Genomic DNA, 17,235 nt, shown 5'->3' with positions numbered 1-17,235 from the left:
GGTATCTTGGCAGTTTATGGGAAACACTGCTTTCCCATCCCTTCATGCATTTATCTGTGGCGGCCCGCTAACAACACATTTGCATTGCTGTTACTTGTCGAGTGAGCGCGTGCATCAAAACGTCACTTCTTAACACAGCTAATACACACCTGGTCTGCCAGAGAATAAGATGATGTGGCAAGAGGGTTTAGTGTTGCCAACTTTGGGAGTTTTCAGATCCCTCTAGATCAGGGGTCTGCAACGTTTTACAGGCCAAGGACCCCCAAACTGATGACTCCCTTCTTGCAGTAAATATCTTGTATGAAATTATGAGTGTTTCTTTTACATTAAACTGGTCCTAAATGTACCTTGTTATTTTGCAATACTAACCATATTCAAATAACAGTATTGTGCCGTTAATAGCTAGCTCGCAACTAGCGCTCTAATCGAGAGCTGGCAACTAGTGTGCTAATCGGTAGCGGACAAATAGCGCTTTAATCACGAACTGGCAACTAGCACGTGAATTGATACCTGGCAACTAGCGTATTAATCACTAGCTGGCAACCAGAGTGCTAATCACTAGCTGTCAACTAAATAATAGCTGACAACTAGCACACTAATAGATAGCTGGCAATTAGCACACTAATTGATAGCTCCCAACTAGTGCTTTAATCACTAGCTGACAACTAGCGCTTTAATCACTAACTGGCAAACCAATAGCTGGGATTTAACGGTTTATTCACTAGTTGGCAACTAGTGTGCTAAATGATAGCTGGCAATTAAAGTGTTAATCACTAGCTGACAACTAGAGCTTTAATCACCAGCTGGCAACTTATGTTTTGTTTCATCAGCCGTTTTACTGCTGTGCTACAGACACCTTTTGGAAATAATTAAGGTACAGAATATTTCTGTTTCAATAACTCATTTTGCAACGTATATATATCTGCGGCTTATAGTCCGGTGCGGATAAAATATGGAAAATATATTTTTTCTTCTAAAATTTAGTGGGTACGTCTTATATACTCTATATTCCAGAAAATATGGTAATAAAACTATTAGGAGAATGCCGCAGAAATAAATCCTTTAAAAAATGTTGATTCATTTCAATTGGAGTTGGGTTGTCAAATTTTACTGCAGTCAAAAAGGATGAAAATCCTAGACTACTCTGTTGTTATTCACAGATTGTGGAATAGGTTTTCTAAAAAAAAAGCAACAAAAAAAAAGCTTGGAGGGCAGAGGAGGAGGGGAAAAGTTGAGCATTTTTCTGTGCTTGGTGCATTTAGGATCAAGAGATTTGCCAACCAAGCTTAGTCCGGCAGAGCTGACATGCATCTGGACTCTTAGGCAGGCCGATTTAAAAAGGATCATCCGCGATAACCGCGTTTAAAATAGCCGCGCCGGGACGCCTTTTTTCGGGGAGACAAAATGAGGAGTTTTGGTGTGACGTTTAGTAGAAGTGTCGGTTATTAAAACTATCAGCAATGAGCCACAATCACATGAGCTAATAATAAAGATGGCTCAACTGTGAAGGGGTTTTGTTGCCGTGGAGATTAGTCACTAAGGCGGCACGCATGCGGTGACATCAGCGCTAAATCACCGCGGACGGAAGGGCAGAAATGGCTGGGTGCGGAATAGGGACTGGTACGGTTCACATTTGAACCGATACAGTACCAATTCTCTGTATCTGGGCATCGATACCGGTACTTTTGTGTGTGTTAATAAATATTGATTGTTTTTGATAATAAAATATCTGCTAATAAGTAGCGATGTCCGATAATACCGGACTGCCGATATTATCGGCCGATAAATGCTTTAAAATGTAATATCGGAAATTATCGGTATCGGTTTCAAAAAATAAAATTTATGAATTTTTAAAACTCCGCTGTACGGACGTAGGGAGAAGTACAGAGCGCCATAAACCTTTGCGTGCCGGCCCAGTCACATAATATCTATGGCTTTTTACACACACAAGTGAATGCAAGTCATACTTGGTCAACAGCCATACAGGTCACACTGAGGGTGGCCGTATAAACAACTTTAACACTGTTACAAATATGCGCCACGCTGTGAACCCACACCAAACAAGAATGACAAACACATTTCGGGAGAACATCCGCACCGTAACACAACAGAACAAATACCCAGAACCCCTTGCAGCACTAACTCTTCCGGGACGCTACAATATACACCCCCCGCTACCCCGTTAAAAAAAAATAATGCACTTTGTGACTTCTATAATAAATATGGCAGTGCCATGTTGGCATTTTTTTCCATAACTTCAGTTGATTTATTTTGGAAAACCTTGTTACATTGTTTAATGCATCCAGCGGGGCATCACAACAAAATTAGGCATAATAATGTGTTAATTCCACGACTGTATATATCGGTATCGGTTGATATCGGAATCGGTAATTAAGAGTTGGACAATATCGGAATATCGGATATCGGCAAAAAAGCTATTATCGGACATCTCTACCAATAACTGCTGTCCAGTTGTTGTATCTTGTTTTGTGATAACATTTCTGAGTCTCATTTGCAAGTATGACATGAAGTTGCAAGTCCAAAACGTTAAATGGTGTATAGTTTAGGGCAGGGGTCACCAACCTTTTTGAAACCAAGAGCTACTTCTTGGGTACTGATTAATGCGAAGGGCTACCACTTTGATACACACTTAAATAAATTGCCAGAAATAGCCAATTTGCTCAATTTACCTTTAACTCTATGTTATTATTAATAATTAATGATATTTACACTTAATTGAAAGGTTTAAAAGAGGAGAAAACACGAAAAAAATGACAATTAAATTTTGAAACATAGTTTATCTTCAATTTCGACTCTTTAAAATTCAAAATTCAACCGAAAAAAAGAAGAGAAAAACTAGCTAATTCGAATCTTTTTGAAAAAATAAAAAAAATAATTTATGGAACATCATTAGTAATTTTTCCTGATTAAGATTAATTTTAGAATTTTGATGACATGTTCTAAATAGGTTAAAATCCAATCTACCGCCATCCTAGTCACTGCCGTTGTGTCCTTGGGCAAGACACTTTACCCACCTGCTCCCAGTGCCACCCACACTGGTTTAAATGTAACTTAGATATTGGGTTTCACAATGTAAAGCGCTTTGAGTCACTTGAGAAAAAGCGCTATATAAATGTAATTCACTTCACTTCACTTCACTACACTTTGTTAGAATATATAACAAATTGGACCAAGCTATATTTCTAACAAAGACAAATCATTATTTCTTCTAGATTTTCCAGAACAAAAATTTTAAAAGAAATTCAAAAGACTTTGAAATAAGATTCAAATTTGATTGTACAGATTTTCTAGATTTGCCAGAATATTTTTTTTGAATTTTAATCATAATAAGTTTGAAGAAATATTTCACAAATATTCTTTGTTGAAAAAACAGAAGCTAAAATGAAGAATTCAATTAAAATGTATTTATTATTCTTTACAATAAAAAAAATATATTTACTTGAACATTGATTTAAATTGTCAGGAAAGAAGAGGAAGGAATTTAAAAGGTAAAAAGGTATATGTGTTTAAAAATACTAAAATCATTTTTAAGGTTGTATTTTTTCTCTAAAATTGTCTTTCTGAAAGTTATAAGAAGCAAAGTAAAAAAAATAATGCATTTATTTAAACAAGTGAAGACCAAGTCTTTAAAATATTTTCTTGGATTTTCAAATTCTATTTGAGTTTTGTCTCTCTTAGAATTAAAAATGTCGGGCAAAGCGAGACCAGCTTGCTAGTAAATAAATACAATTTAAAAAATAGAGGCAGCTCACTGGTAAGTGCTGCTATTTGAGCTATTTTTAGAACAGGCCAGCGGGCTACTCATCTGGTCCTTACGGGCTACCTGGTGCCCGCGGGCACCGCGTTGGTGACCCCTGGTTTAGGGTGTTTGCTCGTCAGTTCAGATTTGGCTGAATCTAGTAATTTGTTGTGCCCTAAAAAATGTTAATACTGGATTGTAATTTTTACGAACTTTCCGGTGTTCTCAGATTTCCGATTTGCTAGCGAACTTGCTCGACACAGATAGAAAAAAAAACATGATTTTTGTACTGGGGGGGGGGCTATTGTTGGTCTATGTTGTGAGCCGATTGAACTGTTAGTCCTGTCTTTACCAGACTAAGATACCTCAGGGGAGGGGCTGTCACGTGACTTCAAAGGAATTCATGTAATTAGATGAATCTGCCACTGTTACACAATGGCAGCAGTTTATGTAGGATTTGTTGAAAAACTTCATGCCGAACAATGTCTGGTTGTGGGCAAACGGTTGGAGATATCGATTTTACGCAAAAACCGTGAGCGCCTCAAGGCTTTGAGGAACATTCTGGTGTTCTCAGATTTCCGATAAGTGGAGAAATGGCCGAGTTAGAGCGAGTAGGAAAATAATACTTTGTGTTTTTTCGCGCCGACATCTAACATTGGAGTCAATGAGAGATTTAGCTGACTTTCTTGGCTTTGAGGGCCACCAGAAGCCAAATGGGACACATGAGCTCCATAAAAGTGACATTTTCTGAGAGAGGACATGTGTGTCAATGTTTTCACCAAAACACATGACAGTGGTATAAAATATGTGGCCGTGAGGACAAGTTGTTCACCAAAAACAAAGACAATTTTCGGGGCTTCCACACTAGTAAATTAGAGTGTGAGCCAATCACTTTATTGGAGGAAAGCCAGGCCGATGGCGCTCGCCTTTTTCCTATGGCCATCCAGCCAAAACCAAACACTGGACGTACATTTTTTTTAACCAGTGTTAAAGTAGACAAGTGTGTGGACAAAATGAGACGATAAGCACCGAGCTACGTGAAAGAATAGCTGAGCTACAAGAGGAGGTAATCTCGCAGTTTGGGGCGTTCTGCTGGAAATATTCGCCATTATAAAAAAGGTACCCATTCAATTGGCCCATTTTTTTTGTTTATTCGTGACTAGCGTCGCCATGGTAACACAAAATGTTACCAACTTAAAATACGGCCATCGGCGCGAACGAAACCTTTCCTGTTGTATAACATATGTGGGGATTCGTTGGGCGGTACATCTCGTATTAGACAAAAGGATGCGTACCCATTCAAGTGGCCCATTTTTTGTGTGTTTTGTTTGTGAATAGCGTTGCCATGGTAACACGAAATGTTGCCAATTTTGAGTTCTGCCATCGGCACGAACTACACCTTTCCGACGGTATAACATAAGTGGGGATACGTTTGTCTCATAGTAGACGTAAGAGAAACGTGCGGAACAAGAATAATAAAGTTTGAAATATGAGCAATAATAATAATAATAATATGGGCTGCTTGCATTGTAGCAGGCCCATAATACAATTTTTCAAAACAGGTGACAGGTTAGAAAAGACGTGTGCAAGGAAATGGCCTAAAACGTCTTTTTAAAAATGGTTTCTTATAAAAAAATTAGTATTTTATTTCAAAATTGATTTTAGAAAAAAAAGAAATCGATTTAGAATCAGGATTAATAAGAATGTGAATTGAAGTGAATCAGTTTTTTTTGTGCACACCTACTAATCAGTAGCATGTCAATGGCTTTTTACAAGGTAACCAGGACAAGGCTAAAGTTTTAGTCATTGGCCCTGAGGCTCTGAGAGAGAAACACATATCAAAACTACAATAATGGTCTTTAACTTCTACACTACTTCAACTCTGAACCTAGTTTTATACTACATAAAAAATATAACAAAAATATTGTATTTCTATCATCTGAAGAATATAGCCAGAATTCGCCCAATTCTTTCTCAGGGCAACACGCATGCTTTTATTACAAGTCCTAATAAACGCCTTGTAACGCCCTGCTTTCTGGTCGTCCTAAAACGGTTATTGCACCTTTACAACTTTACAGCGGCACGTGTCCTGACGAAGACCAGAAGGCAGGCTCACATTACACCAGTTTTAAAAATCCCTGCATTGGCATTGGCGTGTTTCAGGATCAATGTTAAGGTTGTTTTTTATGGTATTGGGCCTTATCTTTTATATGAGCTTTTAACCTATGAACCTTTGTGAACCTTGAGATCCTCCGGCACTTATCTCCTAATTATTCCAAAGTGACGGGATGGCATCTTTCCACTATTATGGCCCCCGTCTATGGAACAGCTTGACCTCAGGGCTACGGAGAACGTTCATGTTTTTAAGAGCAAGCTTAAAACCCACCTTTTTGATTTGGCTTTTAACTAATATTCATTAATTTTATTGAAGTCATTCGTACTTTACTTTTTATCGTATTATTTATCCAGGATTTTATTTAGTTTCATTCCCTGCTATCACATGTTGATAAAAATAAATCCATCCATCCATCCATTTTCTACCGCTTGTCCCGTTTGGGATCGCGGGGGTGCTGGAGCCTATCTCAGCTGCATTCGGGCGGAAGGCGGGGTACAAAATATAACATTTACATAATAAAAATCAACTACAGGCTTCCCAAATGCTGTAATAAAATAAGCATGATGAGTTGAGCATATGTCAGCATGTGGCCCCACTTTTAACTCTTTTTTTCAAACGCTTATTGCAAACGCTTACTTACAGTAAGTCATTAATTTGACTTACTGTAAGTAATTTTTTTGTCATTATTTTGACTTAGTAAGTCATTATTTTGTCATATTTTTGACTTATTAAATTACTAAGTCAAAATATTGACTTACTAAGTCATAATAATGACATACTTAGTATCTCAGGTAAATAGGACTGTTTTGTGTATTGTTTTTACTTTACTGAAAAAATATCGAGATATATATTGTATATCGGCATTCAGCATATGGAGCGGAAAACACAACCAAAAATTGTAGGCTTCCTCACGCGACGAAGCCGGCCTACTTCACCACAGTCTGTAGTCTATTGCCCCCCCCAGGCTGTGGTGGCAGCGATGAGATGGAGACGTGATGGCGACAGGCCGAGTTACGCTGTCCCTTACACCCACTCACTCCCTTCCCCCTGGAGAGACACCAACTTAACTAACAAATTTTCTGGGGGAAACACTGTATATATGTATCTTATTTTTCTTTATATGTCTTACTTGTATTTTATCCTTTATCTCTACTCATGGTTCTTACTACCGTATTTTTCGCACTATAAGTCGCTCCAGAGTATAAGTCGCACCGGTCGAAAATGCATATTAAAGAAGGAAAAAAACATATAAGTCGCACTGGAGTATAAGTGGCATTTTTTGGGGAAATGTGTTTGATAAAACCCAACACCAAGAATAGACATTTGAAAGGCAATTTAAAATAAATAAAGAATAGTGAACAACAGGCTGAATGAGTGTACGTTATATGAGGCATAAATAACCAACTGAGAACGTGCCTGGTATGTTAACGTAACATATTATGGTAAGAGTCATTCAAATAACTATAACATATAGAACATGCTATACGTTTACCAAACAATCTGTCACTTCTTATCGCTAAATCCCATGAAATCTTATACGTCTAGTCTCTTACGTGAATGAGCTAAATAATATTATTTGATATTTTACGGTAATGTGTTAATAATTTCACACATAAGTCGCTCCTGAGTATAAGTCGCACCCCCGGCCAAACTATGAAAAAAACTGGGACTTATAGTCCGAAAAATACGGTATTTTAGAGGGTTTATTATTTTTACTTTCCAGCGTTCTCCATAGGGAGCCATCTGCCTCAGGGGTTATCGGCCGTGCTTGTGGGCGCGCTTTTGGTCAGCGTCCTGGTGGCCATGGTCTGATGACCTCCTGGTGCAGATGGCTCCTGTGATAGTGTTTACTCACATGTCTCCTCTGTACTCAGCCATGCATTCATTTGTTCATATGTGTGTGTTTGGTATTTGTGTGTGTCAGAATAATTGTATCTAAGTTATCACAAAACTTTGTGTTACATTGAGTTCAGCTCGCCCTGCGAGAGGACAAAAGCTGTCTTTGATCCCACCAAGCAAAAGGCTCCTGTGTAGGAATGGAAGCGACATGAAGGCGTCGGTTTCTTTGATGTATTGTAATCCACAGGAAGATTTTGTCTTGACCCGAGATCTACAAAGCGGAGAGGAAGCAGGGCCTGACTCCCCTCCAGGCACCTTTTCTTTGAACGGTTTTGTGATAAGGGCGATGGCTGTTTACGACCCCCCTCCCTTGGAAAGAGTTGTTGCCATGTAATCAGGGAAAGTCCAAATAAAAAGAGGAGGCGTACAATCTTTAGTCAGAGCGTGGTGGAGACTGTGCAAGAGTACAGCCCAGACGTTTCTCCTCAATTGAGCCAAATTTAATGATGTCTCTGTTTAATTCCTTGCTTCATGTCTTGTTTAATAGATGTAATCAGTGTTTTAACCTGACAGTGAGTGTGTGTGTGTGTATGTGTGTGTGCGATAATGGGGGATCCGGGTCATCGAGGTCTGTGAAGCACTTTCCATTGCATTTCTTTCATGTAGGAAAACCGCTTTATAAATAAAGTTGGATTTGATTTGATTTGAATAGCAAAGCTAATGTATATTAGCGTCAAACTAAAGCATTTTTCGAAAAGTGGAACCTTACTTTACTGACATTGGAGCATTTTTTTTAGTTAGCCAAGTGCAAAGAGCCAGGCAAAACGGGCGTGACCTCCCACGCAATCCAGGTACAGTAACATGTCATTGTTAAATTTTACGTGAATCGGGATTCGGACGGTGCCAAAAATGTACCGGATTCGGTCCCCATCCCTAAGTGTGCGTGTTGCTAAGAGTTTCACTCACAGTTTGAGCACAGCCGAGCGCTTGCCCAGCATCATCTTGACAAAGTCCCTGTAGTCAATGGTGTTGCTGCTGGTGCCGCCCGTCACCTCCATGATCATCTTCTTCAGCTCCAAGTGGGTCTTGGGGACGCCCAGCTTCTCCATCATGCGCTTCAAGCCCATCAGATCTAAGACCAGGAGAAGTCAGACAGCGGGGAACGGTCGCATAAATAAGATCGATTGTGGAATCGATTGCATGATGACATCGCGAGACAAAAAGTGTAGAGTCTAAGACACTGTCAACGTCTTAACCTCTTAAGGCCCAAGCTGTTTATTTACATGCTTTTTTTTATTTCTCTTTGCTATTTGGGCTTATTGGATCCTAATTAGAATAAAAACTAAGAATCATCTTTTTATATGATGTACTTAGTCCATAAGTACACAAACGTGTACTTCATGCTAATTCTTATTTTTACACTTTTTTTCCCCAAATTCCATTGTATGTTATACTCTTCTGACACCACCAGATGGCAGTATAAGTGTCCACATAAGCGGCCATAAGACCCCAATTCAGTAGTGTACACAATTTTGGAAATAAGAGCTAAAAAGGTGCTGTCCAGGCATGTGGCCACTAAGCCTTTAGTTAAAGCAGGGGTTCTCAAACTGTGCCACTAGTGGTACACAAGCTCCATCTAGTGCGGGGGTCAGTAACCCGCGGCTCTTTAGTGCCACCCCAGTGGCTCCATGGAGCATTTTTAAAAAATAATTCAAAATGGAAAAAGATGGGGGAAAAATATATTTTTTTGTTTTAGTATGTTTTTGAAGACAAACATGATGCAAACCTTCCCAATTGTTAGAAAGCCCACTGTTTAATATGTTTGTGTGTATGCATCACTGATGAGACATCATTTTGTCCTACTAATTTTGGCGGTTCTTGAACTCACCATAGTGTGGACTGTGACGCAACAGTTTGTTTACATGTCAAATCTTACACTCCTTCTTTGTCTCATTTTGTCCACCAAACATTTTATGCTGTGCGGGAATGCACAAAGGGCCGCTTTGTTGATGTTATTGACTTGTTGGAGTGCTAATCAGGCATATTTGGTTAGGCATGACGGCAAGCTAATTAATGCTAACATGCTATTTAGGCTAGCTGTATATACATATTGCATCATTATGCCTCATTTGTAGGTATATTTGAACTCATTTAATATCCTTGACTTTTATCCTATTTTTATATAATTTAGTTTTGATCTGTATGTAATATTGGCTGCATTTCTGTTAGTTGTTTGTGTGCCATGTTGTTCCAGACCACAGCAAACATTACCAAGCTTGCCAAAGATTGTAATAAATATATTCAAAGACAGCCTGCCGTTTCCTTTAACTTGGACACACACATCTATACCGTTGGCCAATAAAAGCCAGTCATTTCCAGGAGTCATCTCACCTTCTGAGTAGCCTCTGATTTACTAATGGTTTCTAACATTGTAAAAATGTGTAGGATAAATATAAAATTTCAACATTTCTGTCAACAAAGATTTGCTTCAGCCTGCAACACATAGTCATTTTGATAGAAGGCTATTATAGCTAATATAGACACTTACATCATGGGTTGCCTTCATTATAAGACATGTACGGCTTTTAATTTTTTGCGGCTACAGACAGATTTGTTTTTTTGTATTTTTGGTCCAATATGGCTCTTTTCAACATTTTGGGTTACTAGTTGTACGCCAAAGAACCACTTGATTAAATTAATGTTTTATTTCCCTATATTCAAACAGTGTTAATGTTCAAACTGTGTGTAATTTTACAGTGGCCGAAAATATCAAATATACTCGTTAAATAAAACCTTGTTTTCAATTAATATTTAGGCCTACTACGCTATTGTATTTTAATGTTGGTTATTTTGTTGGTATTTGGAGAGCCAAGTTTTTTTCTGACGTGGTACTTGGTGATTTTGATGAAGTCGACATTGCTTTTCAAACTTTTTTCACCAAGTCTAAGAGGCACAATTAAATTATTTGGGCGCCTACACAGATGGATACACGGTCGTCCCTCACGACGTCACGTTTCAAAATTTGCAGATTCAGTTGAGCAAATTGTGTATATTTTTGGCTTAAATTAAGTTTTTATGAAGGATAAAATGGCTAAATGGACTTAAGAATATCATTACCACTGTAGTATTGGCCAATGAATTAGACTAAACCAATCAAAGCGTGCTGTTCAGTATCGCAGCCACTGATTGGCTCAACCTCAGGCAGCATTACTATATTGGATTAAACTAGTGTAAATAAATGTGGCAGCACGGTGGATAGTGCGTGTGCCTCACAATAAAAAGGTCCCGGGTTTGATGTCTAGGAAATGACTGCAACCATAAAGTATTTTTTATTTTGTTTTTGTATTATCACTACAGAAGATGACTGATGATGGCAAACCACAGATCAGTATTATTTTTTTTACATTAGGAATTCAATAATTTATAATACAAATATAATTAAAGCTGCAAGCAGCGATGGACGGGACCGACTAACGGCACATAAAATCCAAACCGTAGCAGTAATTAAAACTCTTTGGTCAACTTTTAATCAGAAGGGTTCAATCTCTCTCCTGTGCTAGTTTGATGCCGACACGACAAACGCGCTCAGAGGAGATCATGTTTGAAAAAAGGTGACCGGTTTTTACAAAACTTTTGTTTTGAAGGGGAAATTGCAAACTTCCTGTAGATTTTTGCTGGGGGATGTCAATTTATGAAATGTAGGTCTAAGTGAGACCTACATAGAGGTTATTGTTTCATGTCTCTACGACATTCCTACTGGAAGTTACAGGCAGTTTTGTCTGAGTTTTCTTCCTAGGAGCAGTTGTGTCTGTGTTTTCTTCCTAGGGGGAGCTAGAGCGCAATTTTGAGTTTTGGGGTTGGGTTTTTTTATTAGACCGCAATTTTTGCCAGTCCTGATGTGTGTGTCCAGTTTGAGTTTTGAAGCATGTTAAGGGGGTCAAATTACAGTTCAAAGAGGCAAAAGTGACAGTTTTTACTAAACTTTTGTTTTGAAGGGGGAATTGCCAACTTCTGTAGATTTTTGCTGGGGGATGTCAATTTATGAAATGTAGGTCTAAGTCAGACCTACATAGAGGTTTTTGTTTCATGTCTCTGACATTTCTACCGGAAGTTACGAGCAGTTTTGTCTGTGTTTTTTCCTAGGGGGCGCTAGAGCGCAATTTTGAGTTTTGGGTTTTGGTTTTTTGATTAGATGGCAATTTTCGCCAGTCCTGATGTGTGTGTCAAATATGGTGAGTTTTGAAGCATGTTAAGGGGGTCAAATTACAGCTCAAAGAGGCGGCGGAATAATAATAATAATAAGAAAACCTTACAATAACAAAGGGACATTGCGGTCCCTAATAATTGGAATTGATTTGACTTTTTAAGCATGCTCGAAAAGAACGACTACCACTAAACATAATAAACAAAAATATTAGCGAGTGTGAGTCACAGTTTCCTGGCCTTCAGTCGGTTTATTGTTACTCACCTATCTCGCCTTGGTCATTCAGGTCGAATTCAGCATATTTATCTGCAAAAAAACAAAACAGATTAGATAAGAAAAAATGTCTGCTTAAAGAAGGACACAAGCAGCTGAAAGGGACAGGTGAGCTATTTTCCCCCCATGTTTAGAAAAAGGACAGCTGGGGTCAGGTCTGGCGTTCATTTTGTCACCACCATCTTAAAACTTTCATACACTGACTGTTTTCGCTTGCAGTTTGCTTTTGTCATCGAAAGTCACAAATATATAGAATATACGTCTGGAGAATACTCATCAGATTACACTTTTGGTGTCGCACAATGGCAGCTGTGTGTGTGTGTGTGTGTGTGTGTGTGTGTGTGTGTGTGTGTTGGCGCTGTGTTAACTGTGTGAACCCGTGGGGAGCGGGACAGGACAATGCCCAGCCTGTTCCTAGACTCGGGGGAGTGGGCCTCCTCACACGCAAGTGCGCCAGCATGTTGATCATCTGCAGCCACGGAAAACAAGACGGGCCACAAGGAGTCGGCGGCCTCTTTTACGCCGCCATTTCAACACAAATTGAAGTCAATATTCCAACTTCTGGGGGGGTTAGGTGTCACATCTGCTGCTCATTTGTTCCGCCCTGTTGTGTTGATAGCAATTGTCGCGGTCATACAATTATCCTAATATGTCACAAATGGATGGATGGATGTCACAGGCAGCACATAATGATCTAATGTCTGGAGAAGGTGGTGACGTGTCTATTTTAACATCTGATTAGGGCTAGGCGATATGGCTGAAAACTAGAGATGTCCGATAATATCGGACTGCCGATATCGGCCGATAAATGCTTTAAAATGTAATATTGGAAATTACCGGTATCGGTTTCAAAAAGTAAAATGTATGACTTTTTAAAACGCCGCTGTGTACACGGACGTAGGGAGAAGTTCAGAGCGCCAATAAACCTTAAAGGCACTGCCTTTGCGTGTCGGCCCAGTCGCATAATATTTACGGCTTTTCACACACACAAGTGAATCCAATGCATACTTGGTTAACAGCCATACAGGTAACACTGAGGGTCCCTGTATAAACAACTTTAACAATGTTACAAATATGCGCCACACTGTGAACCCACACCAAACAAGAATGACAAACACATTTAGGGAGCACCGCAACACAACAAACACAACAGAACAAATACCCAGAACCCCTTGCAGCACTAACTTTTCCGGGACACTACAATATACACCCCCGCTACCCCCTAGCCCCTCCACCTCAACCTCCTCATGCTCTCTCAGGGAGAGCATGTCCCAAATTTGAAGCTGCTGTTTTGAGGCATGTTAAAAAAAAGAATGCACTTTGTATAAATATGGCAGTGCCATGTTGGCATTTTTTTCCATAACTTGAGTTGATTTATTTTGGAAAACCTTGTTACATTGTTTAATGCATCCAGCGGGGCATCACAACAAAATTAGGCATAATAATGTGTTAATTCCACCACTCTATACTGTATATCGGTATCGGTTGACATCGGAATCTGTAATTAAGAGTTGGACAATATCGGAATATCGGATATCGGCAAAAAAGCCATTATCGGACATTTCTACTGAAAACTGTATCACAATATATTGTATATGACCTATTGAAAATAAGGACCAGGAGAAAAATACAGTACAGGCCAAACGTTTGGACACACCTTCTCATTCAATGTGTTTTCTTTATTTCGCATGACTATTTACATTGTAGATTGTCACTGAAGGCATCAAAACTGTGACACCTGTGAAGTGAAAACCATTTCAGGTGACTGCCTCTTGAAGCTCATGGAGAGAATGCCAAGAGTGTGCAAAGCCGTAATCGGAGCAAAGGGTGGATATTTTGAAGAAACTAGAATATAAAACATGTTTTCAGTTATTTCACCTTTTTTTCTTAAGTACATAACTCCTCATAGTTTTGATGCCTTCAGTGACAATCTACAATGTAAATAGTCATGAAAATAAAGAAAACGCATTGAATTTTGTCGTAGAGACATGAAACAATAACCTCTTTGGTGTGTCCAAACTTTTGGCCTGTACTGTATATTACATATAAACATGCACCTGGGGATAGGTTGATTGGCAACACTAAATTGGCCCTAGTGTGTGAATGTGAATGTTGTCTGTTTATCTGTGTTGGCCCTGTGATGAGGTGGCGACTTGTCCAGGGTGTACCCCGTCTTCCGTCCGAATGCAGCTGAGATAGGCTCCAGCACCCCCCGCGACCCCAAAAGGGACAAGCGGTAGAAAATGGATGGAAATGGATTTAAAATGTAACCTTTCTCTGATTATAATCCCCTCAGCTATCAAAACAGACAGAAAAGAAAATGTCAAAAAACAAACAATGTAAACAAAATAGTAAAATCACACTGGACACTTTACATTAAGCGCTTAAAATTAAGGTGTAAAAATAAAGAATATGTAAGAAATGCTTTTAATAAAGTGTAACAAAATAGTGTGAAATTGTAAACATAGAGAATAACAGTGTTATGTATTTGACAATGTACTGCTTTTATATTTCCTGTATTGTATATTATTACTTTGAACTGTTTTACATTTTAATTTGTTATCCTGTAAAGCGTCTTTGAGTACACTGAAAAGCGCTATACCAAATAAAATGTATTATTATTATTATTAACTATTTTCTACCGTTTTAGTGCCAGGAAGTTACAGCTGTGCTCTAAAGGGTGAGTGTTGGATTTATTATGTGTATTTGTTATGTGTATATGTATTTATGGCGGACTTACCTGGGACTTTAAGATGGGCGGGGCTCCCACTGACAGGTGACCATGTACGTAGCTTTAAAAATGGCGTCATTGTTTCGTTTGTAAAAACAGCGTGCTTCGTCACCAGCATACCCCACTGGTAAGCTCATTTTGTTATATCCGCTTTCTTTGTTAGATCAGCTAAATTATTGTGTAAATTCCATGCTTGCCCGCTTCCTTGCTTTTCTGTTTGCTGTATGTCTGCTATGTCCGCAGCGCTTGTTGTGCGGCGGACTTGCTGCATCACAACCAGCGCAAACACTCCACTGTTTAGTTTTTAAACAACGTTGGCAAATTTAAAAGTAATGTGCGGATTGAAATCTGTTGGATTATATTGTTGTCACGTTGCGTGTGTCCGGCTGCGTTTGAGAGTTCGAAGGTTTGAGTTAAAAATACCGGCACCGGCACTTTACTTCCTGGTTTGGCTGATGGGATTTGTAGTTCTTTTGTGTAGTTCTGCTCATATGTTTAATGTGTGCCTCAAACAGAGCGCCGGTGTTTTATGTCTTTTTAGTATGTTTGTCCATGACATTATGGTGACATTATAAATAATTCTGATTACATTTAAAACATTATATGACATAAATTAATGGTGATAATAAAATGTAATGCTAAAATTAATAAGTTAGGATAAAATCACAGTGATTGATAATATGTCATGTCATGGTTGACAACATTATGGTTCAGTTGATGAATTCATGTCTATTATTTACATTATGATGATTCAAGATAGATACATTGTTTTGTTATGTTCATGTTTTGATGATTCAAGATAGATACATTGTTTTATGTTCATGTTTTCTTTTAGGTTATTACCTGCTACTACTGCTGCAGCTGCTGCTACTACTGCTGCAGCTGCTGCTACTGCTACTACTGCTGCAGCTGCTGCTACTGCTACTACTGCTGCTGCCACTGCTACTACTGCTGCAGCTGCTGCTACTGCTACTACTACTGCTGCAATAAGTACTAAATAAAACAAGCAAAGAATGCACAGCGAGTAATTCCTTTCTTGCTGAGTGACGACCCCTATTCAGAGGGCCAATACCGAAAAAACTGGTGGTATTACCGGTCTTGGTGGGGACGAACGCCTTGCATAATTTAGAGACCACATTGGTCTGATTATGGTCCGTTTGAAAAAAATCCCAAAACCGCCACACTGTCGAGGAGACTTTACCTCTTTTATACACTATTTCTTCGCTCTCTGCAGCAATCGTTTTCTCTTCTCACTCAATGCAAAGAATCAACCGCGAGACAACAGGTTGATACTGTTACCTGATTGGCTGTCAGCGTGTCACTCCCACTGATCAGAGATCACTCCCTGCGTTGCTCGGTTACCAGAGAGCGAGTGCCTTTGTTCATGCAACCAATACATTTTTTTTATTGACGATTACGTGTCTATTGCGACAGACAGACAGACAGACAGACAGACAGACAGACAGACAGACAGACAGACAGACAGACAGACAGACAGACAGACAGACAGACAGACAGACAGACAGACAGACAGACAGACAGACAGACAGACAGACAGACAGACAGACAGACAGACAGACAGACAGACAGACAGACAGACAGACAGACAGACAGACAGACAGACAGACAGACAGACAGACAGACAGACAGACAGACAGACAGACAGACAGACAGACAGACAGACATACATACATACATACATACATACATACATACATACATACATACATACATACATACATACATACATACATACATACATACATACATACATACATACATACATACATACATACATACATACATACATACATACATACATACATACATACATACATACATACATACATACATACATACATACATACATACATACATACATACATACATACATACATACATACATACATACATACATACATACATACATACATACATACATACATACATACATACATACATACATACATACATACATACATACATACATACATACATACATACATACATACATACATACATACATACATACATACATACATACATACATACATACATACATACATACATACATACATACATACATACATACATACATACATACATACATACATACATACATACATACATACATACATACATACATACATACATACATACATACATACATACATACATACATACATACATACATACATACATACATACATACATACATACATACATACATACATACATACATACATACATACATACATACATACATACATACATACATACATACATACATACATACATACATACATACATAC

General features: G+C 38.6%; 1 protein-coding gene across 1 annotated transcript in view; it reads right to left on the bottom strand.

The window, feature by feature from the left end:
- Positions 1-17,235, bottom strand: part of LOC133655162 (allograft inflammatory factor 1-like) — a 46,762-nt gene that overhangs the window by 11,834 nt on the left and 17,693 nt on the right. Inside the window, exons 4-5 of the mRNA XM_062055099.1 lie at positions 12,184-12,225; positions 8,682-8,847 (exon numbers count right to left, since the gene is read on the bottom strand). Coding sequence (XP_061911083.1) covers positions 8,682-8,847; positions 12,184-12,225 — 208 coding nt within the window. The remainder of the gene's footprint in view (positions 1-8,681; positions 8,848-12,183; positions 12,226-17,235) is intronic.

Source organism: Entelurus aequoreus, linkage group LG08 (genome assembly GCF_033978785.1).
Source record: "Entelurus aequoreus isolate RoL-2023_Sb linkage group LG08, RoL_Eaeq_v1.1, whole genome shotgun sequence".
Lineage (NCBI taxonomy): Eukaryota > Metazoa > Chordata > Actinopteri > Syngnathiformes > Syngnathidae > Entelurus > Entelurus aequoreus.
This window is presented reverse-complemented; position numbering and strand designations above follow the sequence as displayed.